At 35.0% G+C, this 27,937-nt stretch overlaps 1 protein-coding gene across 1 annotated transcript; it reads right to left on the reverse strand.

The window, feature by feature from the left end:
* Positions 1-168: 168 nt before the first annotated feature.
* LOC137402419 (sodium- and chloride-dependent glycine transporter 1-like) lies at positions 169-27,460 on the reverse strand. Its single transcript, XM_068088918.1, has 16 exons — positions 27,397-27,460; positions 26,648-26,893; positions 22,731-22,862; positions 20,282-20,425; positions 17,834-18,011; positions 16,124-16,256; positions 14,867-15,001; positions 13,749-13,858; positions 12,198-12,317; positions 10,997-11,165; positions 9,512-9,592; positions 8,018-8,218; positions 6,663-6,845; positions 5,271-5,394; positions 3,258-3,455; positions 169-851 (listed from the first exon to the last, which is right to left on the reverse strand). The coding sequence occupies exons 1-16, from the start codon at positions 27,458-27,460 to the stop codon at positions 595-597; spliced, it is 2,475 nt and encodes an 824-aa protein (XP_067945019.1). The 3' UTR covers positions 169-594.
* Positions 27,461-27,937: the final 477 nt, after the last annotated feature.

Here is a 27,937-nt window from a genome sequence, read left to right on the forward strand (position 1 = left end):
GTGTTTGTTGAAGGAAGTTGCTAAGCTCAATTGGATGAACCAATGTTCAATAGCGGAAGATCAACTCATTACTGAAGAATGTATAAAGAGATGAATATATTAAAGGCCTATCCATACATATCGCTCTACTCTAGGAGTTGCCTTTCCGTGTGCTGTTTTAATGCATTCTCGTCCTTGCAGTTTTATAATTCTTAGCAGAAGGCAATTTTTCACATAATAAAATTCATTTTGTAACGCTAGCACATATGAGAGTAAATAAAAATAAACATTTAAAAGTATGTCATAAGAGTTTGTAATATAATAAATAGTTACGATAAATAGTTAGATTAGTCCAGTTGCAAATAACATCTTTAGCTGCACATTTATTACATTTTTGTGATGCAATTTTTGTGTGAAACTGGTACTAATGTCACCCAAAATTGTTTACATGTTTTTAATTATCTAATCAATAATTTAATCATATGTACTGAAATCTCGGTTGAGAACATTCTCGAACATAGAAATCATAATAAAAATTTAAAAATGTACTTGAATAACTAAATATATCTACAAATACGTGTATAAACAGTGTTAAAAGTGGTTTCCTTAGAAAAACTAGTTAGACATGGCATCATACATTGCCATATTACTGGATATTTCCTCCGGAGATAAAACCATATCATGATCAGTAATTATTACTTCAATACTGGAGTCATTCTCTCCTTCACTATCTCCAAGATGGAATGTCGGACTCCTTGTTGGTTCGACATAAAACCTCGATATTGTTTCTGTTTGAGTGCTCTTCTCAATACCAGGAAGCTTGTTTTTCTTCTTGGGGACCAGCATAAATGTTTCGCCGTCTTCTTGAAAAGCTACAAGCAGCAAGTAATGTTTACATAGTGATAGAGCCACGGTTACCATGGAAATATATTTTGTAGGTATCAATTCACACTTGATGAGCAGAGGATATTAAAGAAAGGACACGTTACATTACGATTTTATGAAACAGCAAATTTAGTTTTATACCCAAGCAAGTTGAGATACGTATCTGAGCAATTTTTTGCCTTGAGATGTGAGAAAACTTTGAGATACAAACATATGAGACCATTCTTGATACGGCTGCCAGGTGGTCGAGTGTGCGAGAGGTTGCTTATGGAAACAGAGTGAACGAAATCAACGAGAAGGATGGAATGAATGTCATTCCATCCTTCTCGTTGATCAGTTTGAAAAATAGTTTTAAAAATACCAAATGTGAAGGTTAAGACAAGTTGAAAAGCCGAAAAAGGAAAGTAAAGAAAATGAAATTTACTTTAGTGTAATGTAAGGTTGAACCTTATTTTCAAGTGTATGAATAGGATGCTCAGTTTATTTAGGTCAAGTTTAAATTTTATGTTATACAGTGTTATATGTTATACAGTGTTATATGTTATACAGTGTTATATTTTATACAGTGTTATATGTTATACAGTGTTATATGTTATACAGTGTTATATGTTATACAGTGTTACGTGTTATACAGTGTTATATGTTATACAGTGTTACGTGTTATACAGTGTTACGTGTTATACAGTGTTATATGTTATACAGTGTTACATAAGTGTAGTGTTACAAACAAATTGCTGTCAAGTCTTTAATTATGTTGTTTTATTTTTTTATTATCCGTTATCGGTTTGCAGCTTTTTGCCTCACGTTAACTGTAATTTTTAGCAAACCTTTTAAACACCTTTTTTAAACTGATTCTAGGAGAAAGATTGAGCGATACTTTATTCGAAAGTGGCCTCTCACATACGGGCTTGTATGCTCATTTCTCAAATATTAATTGTGTCTTAAAGAAAAAACTTGCTTGAAATTTTGTACGTATCGCAATTTTCGCGGATGTCAAGGTGTGACTGTAATGAGTTTTGTAAAATGCAAACTATGCCACTCTCAAACCTCCTCTAAATGCTTCACCTTCTAGTTTCAGCCGATAGGTTGGCAGTTGCTTTTATTATAAGAAGCATAGTCAGTCTTCATAATATAACTATGATAAGACAACTCCATAATTAAAAATTAAGGCTCAGTATTTGTTACTTTGTGTAATTGTTCTTTTGATCAATTAATGCCATACATAATTAATATCATAATTAGCTAAAGCAAACCATGGCCTTAGATTTTTCACTTTAGTAAAATGTGTACAAATATGTGCAAGACAGCAAACCTGCAGGAGTTGACTGAATAGCAAATCAGTGGTCTAAGTGACAATCATGCTCGAAATAGGAGGCTTATAAAATACCTTAATATGGTTTATAAATGATTTCTTGTGAATTTACACCGGTAAAACTTTCGGACCGTTGCAACTAGGCCAAACCTTTTGGTTTATCATTACCTGACAAGAGGCTGGACAAGATAAGTGTACTAATTACATTGTAATACCTCTTTCTTATTTTAATTTGTGTCAAAACTACATTTAGACTTGCTTTTTTCGATCTGCACTGTAAGTGTAGTGCCTTCAAATACAGAATACTGGAATTAATATCTATTTTAATTTTATAATTCTAGCACAGTTAAAAACCAAAAATGTTTATGATATAATATTTAGATAATTTTGAGAACAACTAAACCAAAAATGGAGTAGAGACTTTGCAGAATCGTGTAGCATTAGAAGATTACAAGTAATGTTTAATAGAGCCATTTAATAAACTTGATTGGTGTTCACATTTTTTCCACACAAATTTGATTCAATGCGATGACATTCTAATTATTATTGGTAGCAGGATTGCTTTTACGGCTATTCTAAATCTAGCTTACACAAATTTGTCTGAAAGCTTTGGGTGAACAAAATTATTTATAATCTCCAGCATGTATTGCCAAGGGCATAAATGTTTTGTTTTATTGAGTCATGATCAGCTATGTGAACCTCGTCGCTATGGATGTAATTAACCTGTACTGAACGGTTATAAGCTACCTATACCAGGAGAAGACGATTTTTAATTAATATGAAGTTGTCTGTCCTTTAATTATTTTCACAATTTGCGTAGACTGTTGCTGTTGTACTTCCTAAAATTAAATTGTATTTGTATATTAATATTGTATTAAAATATAAAAAGTATACCACAATATATCATTACATATTATAATAACATATTATAATATATTAATATTATAATTACATACATATATTGATTATATTATAACATATGATATATACATATATACTGTGTTAATATATAATTTTTATAATATATGGTAAAATTATATTTGTACCAGCGGCTGGATAGTAAGACTACAAATATACTTACTGATCGGCCCTCCATTGCTGTCCATTCGCTTCGCAAGCAAATCAGCCGATGGGGAATACTTGAGCTTTTGTGAAAGAGGATTCTGGTGTTCTTTTCGTAGATTACTCTGCAGACTTGTTGCCATCTTGACTACTACATTATTCCCTACAGTTGCGCTGAATATCGAGTCCAGACCTCCAATATCTTTGCCCACTTTTACTACAATATTCAGTATCCACTGATGGTTAATAAAACCTCTTAGCTGTACAGGAAGTAAAACTGAAAACAAACACTAGTGTTGGCAATATTCGCCTTCATATTCTGCACCGTGATGTTTATTGTATGTTCAAACATTATTTTTAGTCTTTGAATACTATATCTATAATTTTTTAGTATTAAAATGCATTGCATTTCTTTAGAAATAATATAAAAGTTTCCATTTTATTTTTTAGCTCATTGCAAATAGCTTGAAAACAACCGCAAGAGTTTTATCATCATGTTTGATTAAATAAGAAACCTTCTTTATTTACTTTTTAATGTCAGCCCTGGAATTTAAATAATTTAAATCTTTAAACTCATCTTTAAAGATTATTTATATGTACATGTAGATATTGTAAGGCAAATAATAATCTATATATATTTTTCAATGTCGGTCGTCGTTGTATATGTCCAGCTATAACTATTCAAATCTTGGAATAAAGAATCCGTAAAGAAAAATATTTGACCTCGGAACCTCCCGTTTATTAGTCTAACTAAGCCACAGAGCTTGATCAGTTCGCTAGGCAATATATGTCGCTATATGGAAGCAAATAGGCTAGTGCTTTTGGTCATAACGTAAAGTCGCGGTGTAGCTCTGTAGAAGCTGGAGCTCTTATTAGTAAGCTTACTTAAATTATCTGTTGGCTCTGTTCCAGGCTAATAGCAAGTGGCAGGCAACTCTCATTACCTCTTATTGTTTATAAGCTGATTTATAATACTCGGGCAACGCCGGGTAGCACAGCTAGTCTTTACTATAACATGATTCATGTTTGCCGCCACGCCAGTTGGAGGTTAGAAAAAAATATTGTGCTGTACAAGATTCGAACTTGCAACTTTAAGACTTTGTAAGACCACCATTGGCATTGCAGGTTGAAACATTAACATTGAAACTGACCAGTGACATTCTAGAATAGCTGTACATATAGTTATATACATAACGATCTCTCACAGTGCATTAGCTTTTAAGGGTACTACATAAATATTTAATATAGCATTATACAAAAACCAGAATAATTTTGTTTGAGAGTCGATGTGAACTTCATTGGCTCAAAGCATTTTTAAGAATTCTCAGTACAAGGTTCAGCAAGTTTTCATATTATGACTCAACATTATAAAATGTTTTCAGTATTTAATGCCGTTAGGGGGTCATGGACAGATTTTCCACAACTAATTAAATCTTTTCGTTTTGTCTTTTCCCATTAGAGCTCGCCATAACAATTGATTTTCCATTTGTTATATGATTTATTGTGACAAGAACGATTCCAATTAGATGTTTTTTCTAACACCGACAAACGTGCTTGTGTGACTCAAACACCCATACTGGTCATAAGTCAGAACCGTATCCACTGAACCACAATCAATTCAATAATCATATTTATATGAAGAGCATGCTGTACCGAGACAAACATTCATACAGTTACCATGTTTACAAACAAGTTATACTGGTATAAGCATAAATGTAGATGCCATGCATACCTGCCAACTTTCACGCATTGGGCGTGAGACTCACGCAATCACCCCAAAGAAAAAATGAAAATGCGTGAGAAATGCGTAAGATTTTTGCCCCAATTTCCACAATTTTATATATACTATCATTGATACATCAATTGCCCCAAAACCAAATCTCACGCATTGCCCCACTCTTGGGTTGGCAGGTCTGATGCCATGTTTACAGACAAACTGTACTGAGACATACATGTACATGTAGATACCATGTTTACATAAAAGTTGTATCCTTCTTGTATTTAGGTCATCTAGGCAAAACAAGTTACCCACCAGAAGTTGATCGATCGTAAACTCTTTTGGAATTACCATCATTTCCTGTCATCTCAGACTCTAATTCAGTAACTTCTAGAGCTGGTCCCCAAAGTAACGAGGGTTTGGAGAGCATTATAAGTTTCTAAAATATGAACCAAGTGTTACATCGCAGACACAGCCGGTTGAATGAATTAGTAAATATCACCATTAATGTTGGTAGCAGTTTTATTTCTAAGGTTTCCTAACAAACGTTTTATTAACTGCTTTATAAATTTAGGCTTTATAAATTTAAATCTTTTAATAAAGCTGCATGCTCATCAATCCATCGTGTTTTTTTTACGTTGTCAAGCCATTTGCACATGAAAAAAATATGGCTTTCTACAAAATATCGTTTTCTACAATTATGGCGACTTTTTCGCTCACGAAAAAGCCGCTATATTTGTAGAAAACGATCGTTTTTCTTATATTTTATAGTACTTTTTGGTGTTGTTTTGATACTGTAAGAACAAAATTGCAAACAAAAGCATCATTTTCAAACATTTATTGCAAAAGCTTCGTGTTTTTAACGATAAAATTGTCTATAAAGATGGCCGACAACGATAATATTACGTCACGAAAAAACGAAGGGTTCTCTGAGAAGTGTTAGTAAAGTGTAAAACAGTTTTCTTTGTAAACAAGGTTTGCTGTTACTTTTTACCATTGTGAAGTGGTTGGGTCACGCATCTGCCTTTAAATTTCAGCAGCATTTGATATTGTCTGTTATCATTTTACACATAAACATCACTGATAGGACAGCTACATTACTAGCACAATATTACACTGAACAACTTGGCAAAAAGACCAATGCTTTGTTCAAATGTAATACCTTTGTAAGGTGACAATCATATCTCAATCTACAATTCAGATGCATTTTTTGTATGTTTTAGGGCATTGATGTGTAGTGTAATCTCAAGGTTCTATTGACAAGACAGGTTAATCACGTATGTCAAAATGTTATCACTTTTAACAGTTCAATAATTCTACTAAGAGTAAACAAATTTTTCACAATGGCAAGGTTAGGAATTTTTTAAATCTTAAAAATTGAAATGGAATAAACATAGTTGGTTAATAAAGGCTGGTGAGTGCGAAACACAGCCTGATCATGTGAGCTAATACTGGTGCTAAATGTATTTCCCTCGAGCCAGGGCTTTATGGTGTGAATTCATACCATGTATCTGTAGCAATAAGGATACACTTGCCCTGCAAGATACATAACTCTCATATGACCATTAAGTGTAAACCGTTCATGTATACCATAGCATGTATACCATGACATGTATACCATAACATGTATACCGTTATGTATATACTGTTACAAAGATGACGCAGTAGATAGTTCTACAAACTTACGATTAATATAAGTGTACTCACATTTCTTATAGCTCCCTTTGGAGAGGTAGCGTATAACAGAACAGCTGATATAAATACTGGAATGATTTGAAAAATGGCTATGAGCCAGCCAATTGCAGTCGTCCATGAAGGAAGCTGATAGTCTGTGAAATATGTCTGTATGCGGAGTGGCTCGTAGGTGATGAGAGACATGAGAAGCAGCACCTGTGTCAGCAAAACATTTTTATTCATCAATCGTGCACTCTTGTCATGTCTAACACGGCAGCAGACGAGTTATTGTATCAATGATCTGAAGTCTAGATACAGGTTGGAGATGTTTGTATTACACATTAGCCTACTATAATGTTTATGTCATACTGGTTAACCCAACAAACAGGGCTGACACTATTAGTTTAACCAATAAACCGGTCTGTCATTTTTGGTTAACCCAATAAACAGGTCTGTCATTATTATTTGAACCAATAAACAGGTCTGTCACTTTCATTTGAACCAATAAACAGGTCTATCATTTTTTGTTGAAGAAATGAACAGGGCTGTCATTACTGTTGGAACCAATAAACAGGGTTGCCATTTTGAGTTGAACCAATGAACCAATTGGCAAATTTGTTTCAGTCCTAGTTAGAGTAAAGACTCTTTACTTGCACTGTAAAACAGGCCAGAGCTGAGAGTTGATGATATATGAAATATATAAATGGTTGCTGATGATTACCTGAATTCTGAATGAAAACAAACAACACCATCAAATTTTTTTAATTCAAAAGTGTCTCAGCTGATCTGTGTAGTAGTAATCTCACTGTCTGCCATGTCACCCTATTTTAGTCTAAGTTTTCAACAATCAAAATTATCTTCAAAACAAGGGAGCCGTCTACACCACCCCATAAGGTCTACATGTACCTAAAGCCTGGTTCTCATATCGATGCGAGACTCCGGCAGGAATTTTACGCAGCAAAGCGCTTGCGACGCTATGCTCGGCGGCTTCTGTTCACATATAAAGCTGCATCGCTAATAATCGCATAAAATGTTCGCTCACCATGTCGTTTTGATAATGTGACCTTCACCTGTACAGTGCATTTCGGGAAGGTTTTGCCTGCAGCTTTTCGCGAAATTTGAACAGCGCTAAACTTTTGCGTTGACTACCGGCGAAACTCGGCGTGTAGGTTCACAATTCATCGCAATAGCCTGCGGTACTGTCGCTGGTACTTTGCGGCGTAAATGGAAATCAGGATTTATGAACTGATACAATATTCTGCTAGAAAAAGCCACTATTTTCTATCCTACTTTTGAAAAAGTCCACAGTAAGAACATTGCCAGGTGCTCGATAGAGTTATTCTCAATAAAGGTACTGTGCCAAATTAAACACTCGAATAAGCTCTCACCAACAATGTGGTTGGAGTTATTCCGGTCCAAATCACTTTCCAAGCTATGGAAGGTTCAGAGTTCAGCATACTCTTGATATCTCTACTCAGTTGCGGGACGCCATATACCCACGCCAGGGCTGTGATGAAAACCAGGGCTAAGAACATTGTGGCATAGGAAGAAGTAAACCTGTCCAATATAGCTTGCAAATAGATTCCTCCCTGTACAATTATTAATATCGAATATATATTAATTACCGTATTATACGTTACACTATTACATATACTAATAAAAGTTTTAGCAAAAACTGCAAAAACTTGAGACTCATTCTTTCAATTAGCAAATGATAAAAATTCAGTGTAAAAATTGGATCAATTTTTTAGCAGAAGCAGTTTTACTTAAACAAATAAATAGTTTAATCTACAAAATAAAATGCAAAATAAACTGCGAAAAATAAACTGGAACCATTTGTTGGAAAACCAAACTTCTCGATAACAAGATTGATACTCATTGTGAATTTAGTCAATAGTCATAAATTATATATTAAATTAATCCTAATTTTGTCCTGATTTTAAATATGTAAACCAAGCAGCTTTAAAATTACGTTTTTAAAAGATTATGTAGGTTAAATTTTGAACATTTCATCTTTTAATGGTTGAAAATAACCATCTGTACAGATATAATCACACTCCATACATTTCTATTTTATTTTATTTGCTTATTTCAAGTCATATATATATATATATATATATATATGTGTGACATAAAATATTCAGTACATTTACTAAGTATTACTAGTAAGTATTACTTAGTAAGTATACTGATGGAAGTAAGTAAGTATGGCTTTATAGATAATAGGTAATAAATGCTTTAAATGCTATGTCATCTGTATCTTATAATCCTTTGATTTGCATTGTTAAAGATGAACCTTCGCAACGCTTTGGTATATTTTATCAGGTATCAGGAAATTTTAGGTATTTTTTCATCATTTGCGATTGCTGTTGATGTTCAAGATGACTTGACTGTCAGAATGTTTCAAGGGTAAAATTGACAAAACTTGTTTGCTGCTAATATTTTCAAAAGGAAAATACGTGCAAAATGACGTCAATTGATGTTATCGTTGTCATAGTTGGTGTCGGCTTTCGCCTTCAAGCTGCAATGTTAAGCGTCTGTATTCTGTCAGTCTATTTGCAACTATAAACGGTATATTCAAACTTTCGCTTGATTTGAGCATTTCAACCGCGATCAAGTTTTGTCGATTTTTTTCTTGAAACATCCGATGGCAGTCAGGTCACCACAAACATCAAAAACAATCGCAAATGATAAAAAAAAACACCGTTACTCTCTGATAGAATCTACTAAAAAACATTTTGCAAATTTATCTTTTATTAAGAAGTGTTTTTGCTTAGTCGTCATGCTCCAAAACCGAGTCAATGGTAAGTCAACATACACGCTTTCTGTTGCTTAGTGTTGAGTCATGTTAGCCTGTGGTTTTATAATATTAGTGTACTTACTGGACATGCTAGAGGCAACCCCAACAGAAAAAAGATCAGGCAGATCCAAGCTATAACTTGCAGTCTCTTCTTAGCTAATCTCTACAAAAAGCAATTGACCAGTTGTATATTGCATATCCGTCTGGGTTTGGTACTACATGGTGGGGTGTCGTTAGAAAACTTTTGCTAAGTATCTGATAGAAGGGATATTTTATTGCAGAAGGCACAAAACTGGTTATTTTTCTAGCTGTTAATATGTTGATATGATTAGGTGTATTAAAATGTGCATATTTATAAAAAAAAAGAATCATAGGCAAGCCGACAGAGCATAAAGTTCTGGCAGTCCAATACGTAAGGAGAACCTTGTAGTGCCGATAACAAACTTGAAAAATACCGGTAGGCAATGAGTGACCTGTCGGTTACTCGAATTACTTGAGAAATGGATCATAGAAGTATGAAGTCTGAAGCTGTAGATTTTGTGTGAATTGAAAAAGTTAAGAACAGAGAATGCTAACTGGTAGGAAATGTGAATAAGAACCTGGATGTATTCACAGTTGGCTAACTATTCAGCACTTTATGTTAAGGAACAAATTTGGATATAGTAGACCAATATCCCACATACATAAGACTATGCATGTGGGATATAATAGTAGACCAATATCCCACACACATAACACTATGCATGTGGGATATAATAGTAGACCAATATCCCACATACATAAGACTATGTAAGTGGGATATAATAGTAGACCAATATCCCACATACATAAGACTATGTAAGTGGGGTATAGTAGACCAATATCCCACATACATAACACTATGCATGTGGGATATAATAGTAGACCAATATCCCACATTTCGCTAGTCTTTTTCTAAACAACAACTTTTGACTAGCACCTTATTTAAAGATATTGTAGCTTCATTAACTGGCGCAAGAGAATGAACAGCAACATAAATGTTGTTCGCCATCTCTTGTTATTTAGTACATGTACTAGTACACAGGTACACAGTCAGTCGCATGCATCATGAAAAATTGGCAGGTGTACTAAATATGCACACAATTATTCTACAGCAAGGCAAGATGGTCACGTGATGCAGTGGTAATGTACTTGTTTACAAAACCAGTGTTTCTAAGTTCAATTCCAGCGCAAGGCAATTTCTTTCCTCACGCTCTTAGCGTGACAGATGAATGGATGGACACGGCCTTATTATAGTAATGTCGAGTACCATGGGAGTCCAGTGCACCAAGGTACTGCTGTCAAGCAGGTGTGCTGATGAAGCACAGAGCCTATGTATATGCACAATAATTCAAGAGTCCTGCAAGCCATTGCTTGGTGCCGGTGGTGGTGTGCCAAGCAGTAAAGCTGAACTTACTGGGTTCAAATCCCGTACAATGCGATCTTTTTTCCTAACCTCCAACCACATCTTCGGACAGACAGAGGGACACGACAGTTATTATAGTAAAGATTCTGACAATGCATAGAGATGATACTATGGTTCCCTGACCTTATGGTAGTTATCCAGCAGAGCGGAGACACCAGTTTCTACTAGGACATACTGGGATCCCAAACCAAGACAGATGAGCACGAAGAAGAACAATGCTGCCCACAGCTGAGGCAGCGGCATCAAGGCTGTAGCCTCACTAAAGGTCACAAATGATGCTCCAGTAGAATTTCTGTAACATTTATAAGTATTTATAAATACTAGTATTACTATAATAAAAGTATTTATTTGTAAGTGGAAAAACCAAAAATGGGTACATTGTAAGTACATAGATGAAGCAAAATGAAGCATATATAAAAAGTAGGCTCAAGGTAAGTACATAGGTTGTAGATACAGGGTAAGTGAATAAGTAAGAGCTGGAAAGTATTGAGTACCCACATAATTTTTTTCTGAAAAAGGGTTTTTAGACGTTGAAAAAATTCACAGGTTTCATATAAATGAAAGACAGGAAAAGGAAAATCCTGCAGGAATTGGTTGCAAAGATTGGTCAAAAATAATTTTCTAGAGTTGTCACACTTTTGTAGGCGATATTTCATTGTCATTATTTTTACTTATTACAAATACAAACATGAGATTGTATAACACGCACACTAAGACTAAAAATTTTAATGCTAACTTTTTCACTGTTGAGTGCATATAGAATGCAGTTTGGGAAGACAAGCTCATTAAATAGTCTGTGAATTTAACTCTTCACACAAGGTTTCCTCAGCTTTATGATCTCATGGAATTACCTGCATCTGTCTTGCAGACCAGCTGCTAAATTCATGACGTCTAACTCAAGTTATTCCAACTGCCCTAGTTAGAATACTAGTACTAATACGAGTACTAGTGCCCTAGTAGTCTAGGGTTTGATTAGCACATTTTAGAGGTAAGCTGAACATCGTGAGTTCGAATCTCATACAAAGCATTTGTTTTCTTAGCTTTCAATCATGGATTTCGTTAGACGGATGGCCCTGGCTCTTATTATCATAAAGATTATTGTATTTTCAAAACTTTGTGTTGTGAAAACCTCTATTCACCTGAATTCATTGACAACTTATCTTGTGCTATATAGAACATGCTATATAGAATATTCTATATAGAATATTCCATATTCTATAAAGCATCCTAGACCAGAGTCATATGCATACTGTCAGCGATGCATAGGTGATATAATGGCAGCGGGGAGCTAAGCCAATCGTAAGTAAAGAAGGACAATATCTACCTGAAAAACTGAGAGAGTGGAATTCCTTGCGAGTGAGCTGTAACACCAAGCACAGAGAATAGAGCGAGGCCTGCCAGTATGCTTGTCAGCGCATCTAGTAATGGAATCAATATGGCTGCCCTGTTATTAGAATCAAAAATCATTTTGAAATGTTTCAGAATACTGGCTTGTTTCTATTATGAAATGGAAGGTTGAGGATTTGTGTTCCCTTGTTTTATAAGCATACAACCAGTGATTTTATGTTCGCTACTCATACTCCTAAAGATAGCAAATAAAATCATATTTATTATCATAGAATTTTTTAGCCAATCATTCCTAAATTCGGAGTTATATTCTACCTGCTACTTTTGACCACGCGATCAGTAGAGGTTACCTTATTACTTAAAGAGTGACCTATAAACAAATTTGGTGACAATGTTTTTTTGCACTCATTAAACATTTTTTGTTGTACAGTTACTATTGTAGCCAACCAACCCCCAAATCTTAAGAATTTACAAGGATCTCGAGCTAATGTATTTAAGGATGCACCTCAAAAATTTAAAAAACCGCCATAATTTTTCTTCAATTGTGAGAAGTTTGTCATTGCAGCTCATCTGATATGCATACCCCCCTCTCCATCTGTGTTTAAGAAATATGGAAGCATATTATGGGGCCAGAAATCAGGTATAGCTCTCATAATTTCAGACAAATAGAAATTCTCATAGAATTATCATTCCCATAAAAATTATCATTGAATTTCGTACAAAATAACAGCATCTTTTTTTGATTTTAACTCAATAACACTAAAACACTGAAATTAAAACAAACCAATAACTTGTCATGAGAGGCAAAGTCCAGGTATATCAGCTTTCTTCATACAGTTTTGCTAGTCTCGGTAATAATCAGGAGTTGTGCACCCACCAAAAGTGGTGTGATAACAAATGTGATGCAGTTTGATAGTTTTAAGAAGTTAATTTAGCACTTCCCTGTATATTTTCATCTCTGTTATTCTCTACGGCTGACGAGGAAAATCTCGCATCACTTGTTTTTAATAAAAGAAAATGGCTCAAAACAATAAAAAATAAACATAATCCGAAAATGTGAAAACAATATGCTATTAAAAGGTCATTCTACGAAAAGTATAGTATTTTTACACAGCAGCAAACAAAAACAGCTCACATTATGATTTTTGATTTTTCTGCCACTCCTCTACTTATATCTGATAAAAACATGGTTCCTTGTGGTTAAGTGAAATGCACAGGTCACTTTCAGGATTGGTGGCGTTATGATATTTACTTTCATCTACGTGATGAAATTTTTTGTTTTACAAAAAGATAAAAATGCAGATTTAAATAGTCAAATTGCTGCGATGACAAATACACCATATTTTTCTTCACAACAAATTCCAGCACCTTAGTGACAAGTAATGGTGCGTAATCGGGAAGCGCTGCTTTAATGATTGAATGTAGATCAACGGTCAGTGACTAAAAGTGCTGGCACACCTGTTAAACACTAGGTAAAAATAAATATTATTCTCAAATGAGGGGCAAAATAGGGGCTATTTTCCTTTACCTGTAAATGTTGTGGGTGAACTTGTTATAGCTAGATAGAGTAATCAGCCCTCCTTGCATCAGAGAAAGGGAGTAGAACACGTGACTAGCTGCGTCGACCCACGCCTTTGGCTAGAGGAAAATATACAGTTTTACAGTTACTGTGATAGACAAAATGAGTCGGTTGTTTACATGTTGTTACAACAGGGTTCGGGGTATAGCTAATTCAGGGTACATCACATTTCACGATAAGAGCAATGTTGTACGTTTAGGAGTCCCTGTATTTCTCATACAATATTATCTCTATTTTATAGAATAGTACCCTGGCAGTCTATACTGTACCATGAGAGATCATCAAGTATGACGATAAAGTACAGAGAATAAGTAGGTGCACAATTAATCTGAAAGTCTTGAGGATGGCCGATTGGTACAGCTGCTAGAGTAGTGAGCGAATCACATATGAAACAATTTTTTATTCCAAACTAAAACCTTGACTTTGGACACACATAGTTCTTATTATAGTAAAGATTTCTGTGATATAAAAACATTCAAGCATTCACTACGGCAGATATAAATCCTAATAGCTTTTAGTTAAAGACGAACTTACATAAAATTTAAAACCATTTTATCCTAAAGTATCGATACTTTTCTATTATTAACGATTGTTTTCAGTGTTTCAAGTATAAAATTAACAAAACTTGATTGCGATTAAATGGTCAGAAAAAATTGTGTAAAATGAGATTACTCGTTGTTATCGTTGCTATAGTTGATATCGGCTATTGCGATCAAGTTACAAGGTTACGTGTCTCTATTCTATCGTTTCTATACAACTATAGACATCATAATTGCACTTTTGCTTGATCTGAGTGTTTTTACTCGTAATCACATTTTTTCAATTGTTTTCTTGAAACATCCCGGCAGCCAGATCATCCCAAATACCAAAAACAATTGAAAATGATAAAAAATACCGACACTTTCTGATAGAATCAATCACAGTTTGTGCAAGTTCACAGTTCATCTTTATATGAATCAGCTCTAATATTTGAAATCAAGGGGTCGTTAGCGAGAAGGTCAAACTATGATGCAGTAAAACTTTGTTGTAACTTTTCGAAAGAAAGCAGGCGGCTGCTAATAACATACCTTGGCCAGATATTCCCATCGGGGAGACAGAAAATATAGGAGACCCTCCTTCGCTCCGCTGCTGCTGACTACAAAGCTCTGTATGATGAAGGCTATGAGAAGACTGTAAAGTAGCGGTGTCAATACAAGTGCCACCTGAAATCACACGACAGCGGTTATTGTATATCTTAAGCTTTAAAAGGTTTTAAGGAAGCTACCTGCCTTTAAATTGGATATCGAAATGATTAGGTCTAACAAATATTATTTGAAGAAGCTGTATGAGCAGCAAGCACAGAGTATTAATTTTAATACAACAGCACAAATAATAAATAAGCGGAAAGAGAACTTTGCACTCTTGACAAACACCTTCACTCATAACAAGGTCAAGGGTGGGGAGAAAAGCTGTCAATTATAAAAAAAGAAAATGCAAAAGGTGGAGAGATTTAGTGGTTGAAAAAATCTAGTGGGTGAAAGATCTAGTGGGCGGAAAAATGTAGTGAGTGGGAAGATGTAATGAGCGAAGAGAAGTAGTGGGTAGAAATATGTAGTTGATGGAGAGATGTAGTCGATGGAGAGATGCAGCGGGCGGATAGATGCAGTGAGCTGAAACATGGATTGGGTGGAAAGATGTAGTCGATGGAGAGATGTAGTCGATGGAGACATGTAGTCGATGGAGACATGTAGTCGATGGAGAGATGTAGTCGATGGAGAGATGTAGTCGATGGAGAGATGTAGTCGATGGAGAGATGTAGTCGATGGAGAGATGTAGTCGATGGAGAGATGTAGTCGATGGAGAGATGTAGTCGATGGAGAGATGTAGTCGATGGAGAGATGTAGTCGATGGAGAGATGTAGTCGATGGAGAGATGTAGTCGATGGAGAGATGTAGCGGGTGGAGAGATGTAGTCGATGGAGAGATGTAGCGGGTGGATAGATGCAGTGAGCGGAAAGATGGATTGGGTGGAAAGATGTTGAAAGTAGAAAATTTAGAGATTGAACAAATGTTGAGTGCTAAAGAGCTACAGGGAAGGAAAAGGAACTTTAGAGAACCAACTGTCAAGGATAAGGAACTGCAAAAGAGCTTGGGAAAAACTGTAGAAGGTGGAGAGTTCTCCGGAGCAATTGGAAGGACAGAGAAGTAAGAAGAGTTTGAGTACAAAGAAGCCTGTGCTAATATGACAGGGTTCAAAGTGGTGTATAAAATATTCTGGAATTTCCCAGCCCTGCGTCAAATAGCATATATATTATTCATTATGCGTACATGCAGGTGTTAACTCACCCTTCCTGCTGACTTGATTTCTTGAGTAAGGATAATAAAGACTATGATCCAGACAAACATGAGGCATAGGCTGAGACGCCAGTGTGGGTACCCAAACTCTGACAGACTGTTAGGCACATGTAGAAACTCTTCACTACAATATACCATGAGATGTTCCAGAGATGCTGATTCTGTCCCCCGTGAGTACGAAGACCTCTATTATTCTAGTTAGTAAAAGCTATTACCACACAATAGTCATTAATTTATTTCTTTTTATGATATATATTTTTATATACTATTTTTTCTAACTAACACTCTTTGTTATTATTACTATTTATTTTTATCTATTATACTCTAGCACGGTAAGTCTGCTGATGCCCAGGATTTTTTTCATCACCAATAAAATAAACCAGCATGTGGGTGTGAAATGTACCCTAGTAGGAACGGAGACGGATAGAGAGTAGAGATGGTGATACAGATACGGAGTTAGTCTAACATAGACTATGCTAACTTTATGTTAACACTATTTATTTATATTCTTTTATTTTCACATTTTACACATTTTATAGATTTGATCTTTGAAGCCAAGTGATACCCAGGATTCCCTTCATCTTCAATCAGACAGCCAGCAGGATGCAGGTGAGTGTTTAAGTGGCTGGTTCTCAAAAACCAGACGTAGTTTTGTGACCAAATATTTTAGTGGCCTGACGGAAGGGATGGAGAATATGCTTGTGGAGTTTTACTTGTAGCTTGCAGACTAACAGACAGACACATGATGAAAAAGTGAAATTTATTAATATAGATTATGCACTATTTTTCAAAGTATTATTGACTAATGGAAATTGTTTATTCAAAATTTTATTTTTCTTTTGTTTCATAAGATTAACTCTTTGGTAATAAATATTGTTCCAACGTCTGTCTCAATCTTATTTGCAGTAAAGTCTGTTATGGATTACTTACATGTAGTTACAGCTCAAGTTAATAGCACACGAGAGCAGATTTAATACCTGCTGGAGTTGTCAGAGTCCATCATCTGAATATGACAGTATGTACCAGACTGTGTAGCTGCTCTCAGCACTTTCAATTTTAGCTTAAGACAGTAAAGTTCGGCTCAATCTAATTTTTAGCAGTTAGATGAAGTTGAATTAATTTTAAAGACAAAGCAGTGATTGTTGCCAGTTTTTAATTTTTCAGATATTTTGAAGTATACTTTCAATTTTTCTGGTAAGACAAACATTTTTATTGCTCAATTGGAAATTTTTTGTGATACAAAATCAAAATGGTCCATCCTAAAGAGGTCCTTTCTATAGAGGTCCTTTCTAAAGTGTTCCCTCCTAAAGCAGCCCTTCCTAAAGTGGTCCCTCCTGAATCCAACAGCAGAAATTTTAAGAGTTTTGATTACAAGAAATTATGGTCATTGTTCTAAACAATTGCTCATAGTGGAAAATAACCTTGACATTAAACATTTTTAAAGAACTTCAATATAAATTTGTACAATTAGAGATTTAATGAATTTGAGGTACTCATATGTTGAACTTTCCCCGCCAGATACCTTTTGCCTTATTTAACCTAAAAGCCTGATTGACCTAAAAACAGCGCAACAGGTATGTACATGTAATTCATATCAGAATGCACCCATCATCTTATTATAGGTTTTTAAGGGCTTCCAACATTAGCAATAAATATTTGGAAGCTAAATGTTGCATTTGACATAATAAGTGGAGAACTCACAAGAAAAACACTTCAGAAGCATAAATTGGAGTTGAAGAGGTCATTGCTCCTACAGTAGCATTGTTGGTTAAATTTACATCTATATTTAAAGGTGACACTTCGTTCAAAGGAGTTGTCTCATCTATTTGTCCCTCGTAATCTGTGTTGTTGATGTGAAAGGTAGTCAGATTTTTACAATCTAAAAACAGAAGAGCTCTTACAAATAGCATGTCAGAAACATTAGCCAAAAGTTGAAAAAGCAAGTTGAATCAAGACAATATAGTGAAGCAAGACACTTATAAACTTTTAATTACGTATTCACAATTTTTATCAGTAAATAATTGCAAAGCTTCACAATCATTTACCGATGAACTTCTCTTACTTCTGGATGCTCCAGTTAAATTACGTTTACCTTGACCTTTCTGTGCCGTGACCGACTTTATCGTGAAAAGAGACATGTCGCAGTTGGTGTGGTTTCAATTTGCAATAGCACTATTTAAAACTCTTTTATTTGCTTGTAAATTTGTATTGTATTGTAACAGCTGATAATCGGCTTGAGTGATTTCTTCTAGCTTACACAATTTAAAATGATTTGGTAAAAAACTAGCTATTCACATTTCGATTAAATTATGGTATTGCAACCTGGAAATTCAACCCTAATCTCGCATATGGTCCATTTTTCTGAATGAGACAGTCAATACTTTGTACTGAAAAATGATTATCTGATTTTGGCTGACTAATGATATTATTAAACTACCATAATTGTTATTATTGTTCTAACTTAATGTTCCATCAAACAATATTCCATTGTTTTATGCATAAAACTTATATTACCACGACAAGTTAGATTTGAATTAAAAATGTCATTTCATTTTCGTATTACAGATTCAGCGATATTTTGAAAAAAATGTGATACCAAAATAAACTTTCTTTAAACTATTGTAATCAATGGCAGAAATAGGTGGTATTCCAGAACTCAGCATTTTGATGTTTCAACATCAAAAACTTGTGGACGTTGTGGTGAGTTGCAGCTGGTAACAAGGGGAATATACAACCGGCCCTACTCTCTGATAAAACATTTACTAGGAATTTTGTTTAGGCAAGTCTGAGGCTTTTGCTCATATTTGCTGAGCTGACTCTCTAATCTGCTACTAGCAACAAAAAGAATTGAAATGAACTGAAATGAACTAATATTAGGAGAAGTCTTAGCAAGTTTATTTTTTAGCATTTTGACCGCGATCACATTTTTTCGATTTTAATATTAAAACATTCTGGCAATCAGATCACCTCAAACATCAAAAACAATTGTAAATGATAGAAAAATACCGAAACTTTTAGATAAATTTTACTAAAACTCTGTGTAAGCTTATCTTCAAGGCCAGCATTTGTTGTAGTCAACAGTGTTGAAGAGATTAATTTATAATCCGTCAAAGTGTAAAAGCATGCTTGGTTGGACCTTTCATTAAATCATAACTGTCACGTACAACTTATATCATAGTTTCTAAGTAAATAAGCTACGCTGATTCCAATTTTGTACTCAAAATAAATATTGGTCCACTAACCTCCAAAGTCATTTAAGCATTTTTAAAGCGTTTTAATATCCGTTTCGAAAACAACACAATCGGCATTACAAGCTCCACCCATAAATATGTGACGAAACCTAGCTTTTTTAGGAGCGGAAGTTAGGAATGTTTAGTCCGATTTAGAAGAATAGAGATGGGTGTCTTAAAACCCATTATTATCTAAATCCAGCCTGTAAAATAATCGCAGTCTTTTATGAAAGGTATATAAACTATTTAAAATTGCTCGTAGCTTGTTACATGATGTTTAAATGGGCTGGACGCCAAGAAAAATGAGCTCAAAAAGCTCGGTTTTATCACAAGCTGGCGTTGTTATCGCGCTTTTTAAATATGCAATATTAAATAGCTAATCTACCTTTCAGAAAAGACTGAGATTATTTTTAAGGCTGCATTTAGATAATAATGGATTTTAAAACACCCATCTCTATTATTCTAAATCGGTCTAAACATCCCTACATAACTTCTGTTCCTAAAAAGCTAGGTTACGTCACGTATTTATGGGTGCAGCTTGTTGTGCCGATCATGTTGTTTTCGAGACCGATATTAAAACGCTGTAAAAAAGCCTTCATTACTCTGAAAGTTAGTGGACTAATCTTTTTTTTGAGTACAAAATTGGAATCAGCGTGTCTGACTCACCTAGTAAATACAAATAGTAAATAAATAGTTGTACGTGACAGTTATGGTTTAAGTCTGAGAAGTCACTGTGTCACTGGTGCAATCGCTGTCAAACAAAAATTCACTACTAGTTTACTTGCATTTGCTTGCAGAAGCAGGAAATCAAGGCCAAATCACGGTCAAATACTTTTTTTACCACCAACAATGGCAGGTTAGCTACATTGAAGCAGCGTGTTTGCTATTTCAACCATAATACTGACAAGAGAAACCTTACTCTGCTTGAGAACGTCCATTGGGCAGAGGGACCAAGGTAAAACCTTTTGCATAGAAGCAAAGAAGTAGTAGGTTGCCCAAGCTACAGTCACGTTATAGGATATGGCTGTGAGCATGCATGTTAAGACAACTCCATAACCAACACCTGAAATAAAAACCATAAACATTTAACCTTGCTAGCGCAATGCTATCTACATGTATGCTCACAATCCTGAGTCGTTTTTGACAGCTAAAATTGAGCTCTCTTTAGATGTAGATGAAATTCTACATAGAATTATTTATATATATAATAATATTCTATATATATATACATGTATATATACATATATATAAAACGTAAAACCTCTAATTAAGCGTCACCACTATTTAAACGCCCCCTCCATTTGACCGCCACCCTGAGAGAAGGGTGAAAAAATAGAGCTGCACTCTCTAATTGAACTCCACCTCCATTTAACCGCCACTTTGATGTTCAATCTTCACGAGCCCATAATATCAATTGATCAGTAGAAATTGTATTAATAATGAATCATTTACATCAATAACAATTAATTCTCACATTGTACAATTTCAAAGCTTTTCGTTTTTTTCATTAAAACTTTGAAAGCAACGCCATAGAATTACTTAATAGTTTTCTCAAGCTAATAGTAGTTCCTTGTTTGACATGGTCTTGATCCTTTCAAGTACACATATATAAAAACGGTTTGCAAGTTTTGGACCAAAGGTTACGTTAACCGAGCAAAGCTTTTACACGCTGCTAAATGCTGGTGCTAAATGCAACGCGTAATGTAATGCTAAGTTTGTATCGACTAGTTCAGCAGTGCAGAAGAAGAGTTGAGGACATTGAAGATATTGGACAGCCAGAAAGTGTTCGTTCCATCGAAACAACAATCAGAACGCAGCTATCCTAGCAAACGATAAAAATATTTTTGTTTTAAAAGCGTTAATTTTTGTTCCTGCGTGTAATATAAGTATGGTTTATTTATGTCACTTGTTCATGAATATTTATTTGTAGCATTTGATAAATTATTATTATATATCTTTGAAATTTGCAGATTTGTAGCATATTATTTGATAGCATCACTGGAATTATCTTATCTTACTATTGATCAATGTTTGTAACTCCTCTTCTATTGCACATAAAAAGTTAGTTTTGGCTGCAAACTGTAGCAAACATATCAATGAATTCAATGAGCTTTTATGCGACGTAGTTAACCCTTTGAACCTTGGCCGTTTTTGTCAAGTGGTGTCAATAACCCTGGACAATCTGTTGTACAATCCAAAATTTTCCATTTTATTAAATATATTTAAACGCGCTCATAATACAATGGTATTTGGTAAAACACTAGTAAAAAAAGTCAGACAACCCACAGCAAATGTCATCAAACAGAAAAAAACAGTACATCATCATTATTCGGGCTAAAGCTATAAAAGCTCATGCGATTTAAAAACATTTGCTGTAGCATCTGTCTATGGAGCACATGCTCGTCATCATTTCAGGACTCAAAATATACTGGAAAATTATAGTTAGTATCATAAAATTCATTATTTGCATCACAATCATTTACGACCTACCAACAAATGAGCCGTATCGATTTTTCGCGATATCATTCTAATCAAACTTATTATTAAAACGAAGGAAGTAGGTAAAGATATTTGCTAACTGTTACAAATGGAAGTGAAATTTTGGTTGTAACACCCTGTGCAAGAATTAATTTGATTGGTTTACGCTGTTACTTAGGAACAGCTTTTGTAAACAAAGCCATGTGAATGTCGGAATCCCGGCCGTTAGGGATTCTGACACACCCTACGCAATACCGGAAAACCAGCCATTAGGGTTCAAAGGGTGAAATATAGATGCATATATAAAATAAAAATATGTTTTCAAATTTAGAATGAACTAAAAATTAAAAGCTCTAACAAATTGCAAAGCAGGATACAGGCTATAATATCATCGCAGGTTAATTGCAAGCGATAGATACCAACTAGTAAAGATATTTCTTGGTTTCTCAATGCATATTTATTAAAAGATCTTTCGCCAGTTGGAGGTAAATTAGCAGATTTATTGCATCTAAAAGGTTCTATTGTTCTACAGAAGAGGGCAAAATATAGGCAACAATCGCTTCGCCAGAAAAAGGGCTAAATTTATCTTCCCAAAATTCTGACGAGCCATTTGAAAAATACACCGCCAGCCTCTATATTTGAACGCGAAAGCCGCCTGCAATTGACCGCCGCTATAGACCAAGGGTTGAAAAATAGAGCGGCATGGGGTTCAGTTAGAGGTTTTATGCTATATATATATATATATATATATATAATTATATATGGTATTTCATCATGTAATCAGAATTAATCATTGTCTCTAGGTAATATTAGATCCAACATTTAGGACCAGAATATCGATCTCATCATATCTTAGCAAAGCCTAGTTAACTGTAATTCCTTAAGTTCACCTTTGAATATTGGCGAGACCCTCCAGAGTCTGATTGGACCAAGGCTAGCATATTGACCAATGGCAAGCTCAAGATAGAAGAGAGGCACACCAAACAGTGTAAGGCAGAGTATGTATGGCAACAGAAACACCCCTAAAACAGACATAATAAGCAGCTCTCTATCCAAAAACAGTAAATAGTCGGATTACTAGCTCTTACAATTTTCTTCAATCAATAATCTGAAATTGGAAAAAAATGACTATTGATATGATGGATGACATCCAGTCTGCATTTATTAAGCTAATTTTGTAGCTGTCAATTTCTGTAACCAAATGATGCGGTGCCTTGCTTGCTTCACACACAATTAGACACATGTACTCACCACGTACATTACTCACTACATGCACGCTCAACGCACTCAGGTTTATCGCACGCTCACCGCACACTTGCACCTACAGTGCCTACTGTTACTGCCCATGTTATAAATATTATATTGTATATAATAAAATATAAATATATAATACTTGATTTACTAGCAAATCATAAGAAGCCATTTTTAGAGACAGTTATTTTTTTATTCTACTTGCAGAACTTCTCTCTAGTCTGTGATAATCTCTTAATATATGTTATTATAACTAAGCTTCTATGTCTATGCTAAGAGTTATCTTATTCTATACTTATCCTAATCAATTCCTCTGCCACACTATGCTAGTAATAGGCAGCGCATATACCAGTGATGGCCAAATGATTTTGGCCATGATCCATTACAGACAAATCTGACGAATGAAAGATCCACAACAAGCTGACAATGTGTATTTTTCTTTTTTATTGTACATAAACATGTAATTAGTTATGTACATCTTAAACAAGGCGTCAAATACTAATTTAAAAAACTTCATTTATATACATAATTTGACTAAAAATCAGTGAATAAATGTGCTGCAATAAATATGTCTGATATCAGTAAGAAAAATGAGGAGTAGGCTCTGACTTCACAATACTATCAAAACACAGTTTCCTGCTAGTTACAGCGACTCTTAAAGTTTACAAAAATGAATATTTGTGAGTTGTGCTCTATGTTTACTTTTTACAAAATTAATTGCTGAAAGCAATGAATTTCCAAAAATTCTGAGAAAAGTTTAGAAGAATCTTTTTAAATCAAATTTTTAAAAAATACTTAAAAAACTTTTTCCGTGTGCTAACTTAAAAGATCCACAAAAACACTACAAAGATCCGAATCCGGATCTAGATCTGCCATTTGGCCATAGCTGGCATATACAGTATTTATCTCTAGTATTTTTCTGCTTAAGTTAATACTAAGGATTAAAGGTTGACTTGCAACAAAATTCACATCACAGTTATTTGGTATCAAAATATTCACCATGTCTTACTCTGTTGTGTTGTAGGCGCCAAATATGTGGAAATGTGATTAAAAGCTCTTAAAAGCTCAAAAATGAAAAGCCGCTGTAGATTGGAATCTCTTTATTTATCTGACGTATTCATTACAGTTTGGTTATTGTCTTGTCACGTGATGTTCTTACGTGAATTGAAAGGCCAATAAAAAGCTCAATATAAAACTTATCGTAGCATTAGTTTATGACAAACACTTCGGGTTTTACCGAAGACCCCATATCAAATATAGACGCTCACTACTTTACAGTTTTGTTTCGGCATTATCTAATCGTCAAGTCGTAATCTGATCATGTGACCAAATACTTCGCAAATAGTTTTTGCAGTACTTTTCGATTATCACAGGTGACCAACAGGCTCGTCATGATTATCAGACAATGATATGTACTTCTTCGAGGTAAGGTTAAAAAATTTAATGAATTTTTACGGTAAGTTATAAGATATCCCTGCTAAACGTGACAGCATTACAATGACGATAAATAGACTCGTAAGAACAATAGACATAGTTTTATTGAATGCGTAAAGTATACTTGTGAAAATATTTCGACGGATAAGGTTGCATGAAAGTGTGAACAGAAACCATCTACCACAGCTACATCACATTTGAGCTGTTTTGGAAAGCGAATCCAAACTACGGCGGTCTCGTGTGGCTGCGATTAACTGTTCGTTTTTGAGCTTTTAAGAGCTTGTAATCACATTCCCATATATTTTGCACCTACAACACAACAGAGTAAGACATGGTGAATCTTTTGATACCAAATAACTGCAATGTGAATTTTGTTGCAAGTCAACCTTTAAATTCTTTTTGTCACAAATGAGATTCTGATAGCAAATCCTCAATTTTTTGTCTCTATTTTCCTTATAGCTTCATCTGTCAACCATATTTGCACTTGATAGCCTATTATTCAGCTGTCAAAACATGTTTTTGTAACAGATGACAAGTTAGAGCAGGTCGCTAAAAGTGACCCCAGCAAGAAGACAAACGTTTCATATTTGTTGCCTGTCTGACCAAAACACTTCTTGAATGTGTCAGAAATGAACTCACTATGACAATTGCTTAACTTATGACGGTAGACAAGTTCATTTAAATATCTGACCTTGCACTGGGAATAGGGACACCAAGTCAGCAACTGTCATCATTTCTTTATTCAACCAATCAAATTTCTGAAACTTGGAATGTTGGTAGGAAGATGTCCGATTTTTTATTAGTTATGCAATTATTTCTGGGTGCCTTAAACCTCATTCCCATATTGGCTGCGAGACACCAGCTGTAATCTCGTGAAGTAAAACATTTGCGGTGCTAGGCCTGTGGCTTATGTTCACATAAAACTACGTCACTGGTTATTGCATAAAATTTGCTGCTCACAATGCGGTTTCGAAAGTGAAAGTGCAGACCTTCGCCTGTACAGTACATTTTAGGAATGATTTGCCAGCGGCTCCTCGCAAAAGTTGAACAGCGCTGAACTCTTGCGTTGACCGCAGTCTACCTACTTATTCAGCGTTAGGTTTCTATTTCATCGCTGATAGCCCTGCAATTTTGCCACTGGTGCTTACGGTGTATACGGGAACCAGGCTTTAGCTGTACAAACAAAGATTTTTTAGGGAAAGGCTTTGCTCTTCGTAAATGTTGCACGAAGTAGGCCAGCAACTGTTTAGGCCTAGTTACATGCAAAAAGTAGGGTCCAAAGAACACAGGTGTGTTAGACTCATGGGTGCCAACTTTGTTTTTTTTTTGCTAAAAAGACAATATATTTTCTAAAAAGAATCTGCTGTTAGGTCTGCACTTTTGTCAGAAACGCTTTTTCTCTTTTGACTTTTGCCATGCAGAGATTTTTTTGAAGTTTTGTTATACTTGAACCTCATGTTGTTCTGCCTAAGGCTCTCAGGTTGTCATGTACATTAGCATTATGCTTTAAAATACTTCAAATTAAATTAAGTTATTATTTATTATTTTATTATTATTTATTTATTATTTATTAAGTTATTATTTACTATTTGCTAATACTAAGTTAATCCTTAAGTTTGCGTCATCCCTAAGATAAAATGGAAAAAAACCTGCCAGTCAAAATAGTTTTTCACTCGCAAATTTGGTGAAAGATTTCATTCTTCTGAAAGACAAAAACAGCACTGGCGAATTACGTTCAAAGTTACATGAAATCGCTGAAATATTTTACAAATGTCAAGAAAGTGTTCCGCTAAGCAAAACAGGAGTGTGCTGTTATGACCTCTGGCATAGAATTCTGTATTTTTTACCAAAGTGCCCACGTTAATTCGCAACATGCAAATGTCCTTTGAAATACTTAGCATATGGTAACTCAAAGTGCGAACCACTCCAAAGTTTGTACTATGGAAATAGTAAATGCTGATAGCACATGCAAATTTCCCTGACTTGTGTAATGATGCCTATGTTCATTACCTTGTGTAAGTTAGTTCTACGAAGGTTTTAGCAAGTAAATATTTGTGAAGTTATACGTACATGAGCAGAAGGCAACTGACCTAATACTACCAATGATGCCAAATAAACTTACCTCCGCCATTATCATATAACAGCTCAGGAAAGCGTATAATATTTCCAAATCCAACCACATAAAGCAAGGAAGTGAAGAGAAACTCGTAAGTGTTGGAAAGGACCATTCTGAGCCCGTAACTGGAGACACTAGAAGTTAAAGACTCCAAGTCAATAGTTCTCCTGTGAGTGGAGGAGAGAGTATTCTCTAGCCCCTGTAAAGAGACGGCACCAGCTGCATTATCCTCCCCCACAACCTTCCTACTCGCTTGCAAAATTTAAATACTGCGGTGAAGTTTTGAGCAAAGCCTGTGCTCAGATGAGTAAATCAAAAACAGTGTACATGTATCATCTTCCTACAGCAAATTATAACAGAAATTAACAACAGGCTAGAAACGGTGGCTTGCAGCTCTGCATCGTAATGAACGAGCAACTAATGAAGCGTGACACAAAGGAAAGCATACCGGGCCACCAACTAGCCTTGTAAACACTGTCTTCAAGCTCTAAACAGCTGTGAATTTTTTTTTGCTTACTCGAAAGTTTGAGAGAGGTTGATTGACAAACAGAGTCAGGAATGACCAACTGATCGCTTTTAACCGTAATCAAGTATTGTCGATGGGACCAACTCAAACACCAAAAGCAATTAGATATTATAGAAAAATGCTGATACTTTCTGATGAAATCTTCTAAAATTTTGTTTAAGTTCATCTCTGACAACTACTACCCATATGCACTGACTAGTCAGGCAGGTTGCTTCAACTCGATATTTACTAGTGAGAGCCCAAAGGCTGGTTCTTGAGGTTGTCCTCTCAGCCATCATTCGTCGACCATGCATCGTGAACTGATGACATCATCAAAGCAATTTGGATATTTTGGGAAACATTGCGGCTGTCAAACTTTTCGAACATTTTGCCAAGTATTCCCGACAACCTGCGCACGATGTCAGTGATAGTGATTGGCTGTCCCTGATTGCTTAATCTGTCTTTCCCTATTTAATAGTTTCTGAAAGACTAGTATTTCATCCTTTCAGCGACCGCATCATGTAATTAATACACTATGTTACAGATTATTCGCCGATGTAAGTGTGGATTGGTTTTGTGGCAGTTTGTACAATGTTATCACAGTCGATCAATGGTGTATTGTAGAATCAAAGCCAAGATACTGCAATGTAGACTAGAGTAATACATGAGTAGAGTAGTATATGAGTAGAGTAGTATACGAGTAGAGTAGTATACGAGTAGAGTAGTATATGAGTAGAGTAGTATATGAGTAGAGTAGTATATGAGTAGAGTAGTATATGAGTGGAGTAGTA

This window comes from Watersipora subatra, chromosome 8, assembly GCF_963576615.1.
Source record: "Watersipora subatra chromosome 8, tzWatSuba1.1, whole genome shotgun sequence".
NCBI classification, from domain to species: domain Eukaryota; kingdom Metazoa; phylum Bryozoa; class Gymnolaemata; order Cheilostomatida; family Watersiporidae; genus Watersipora; species Watersipora subatra.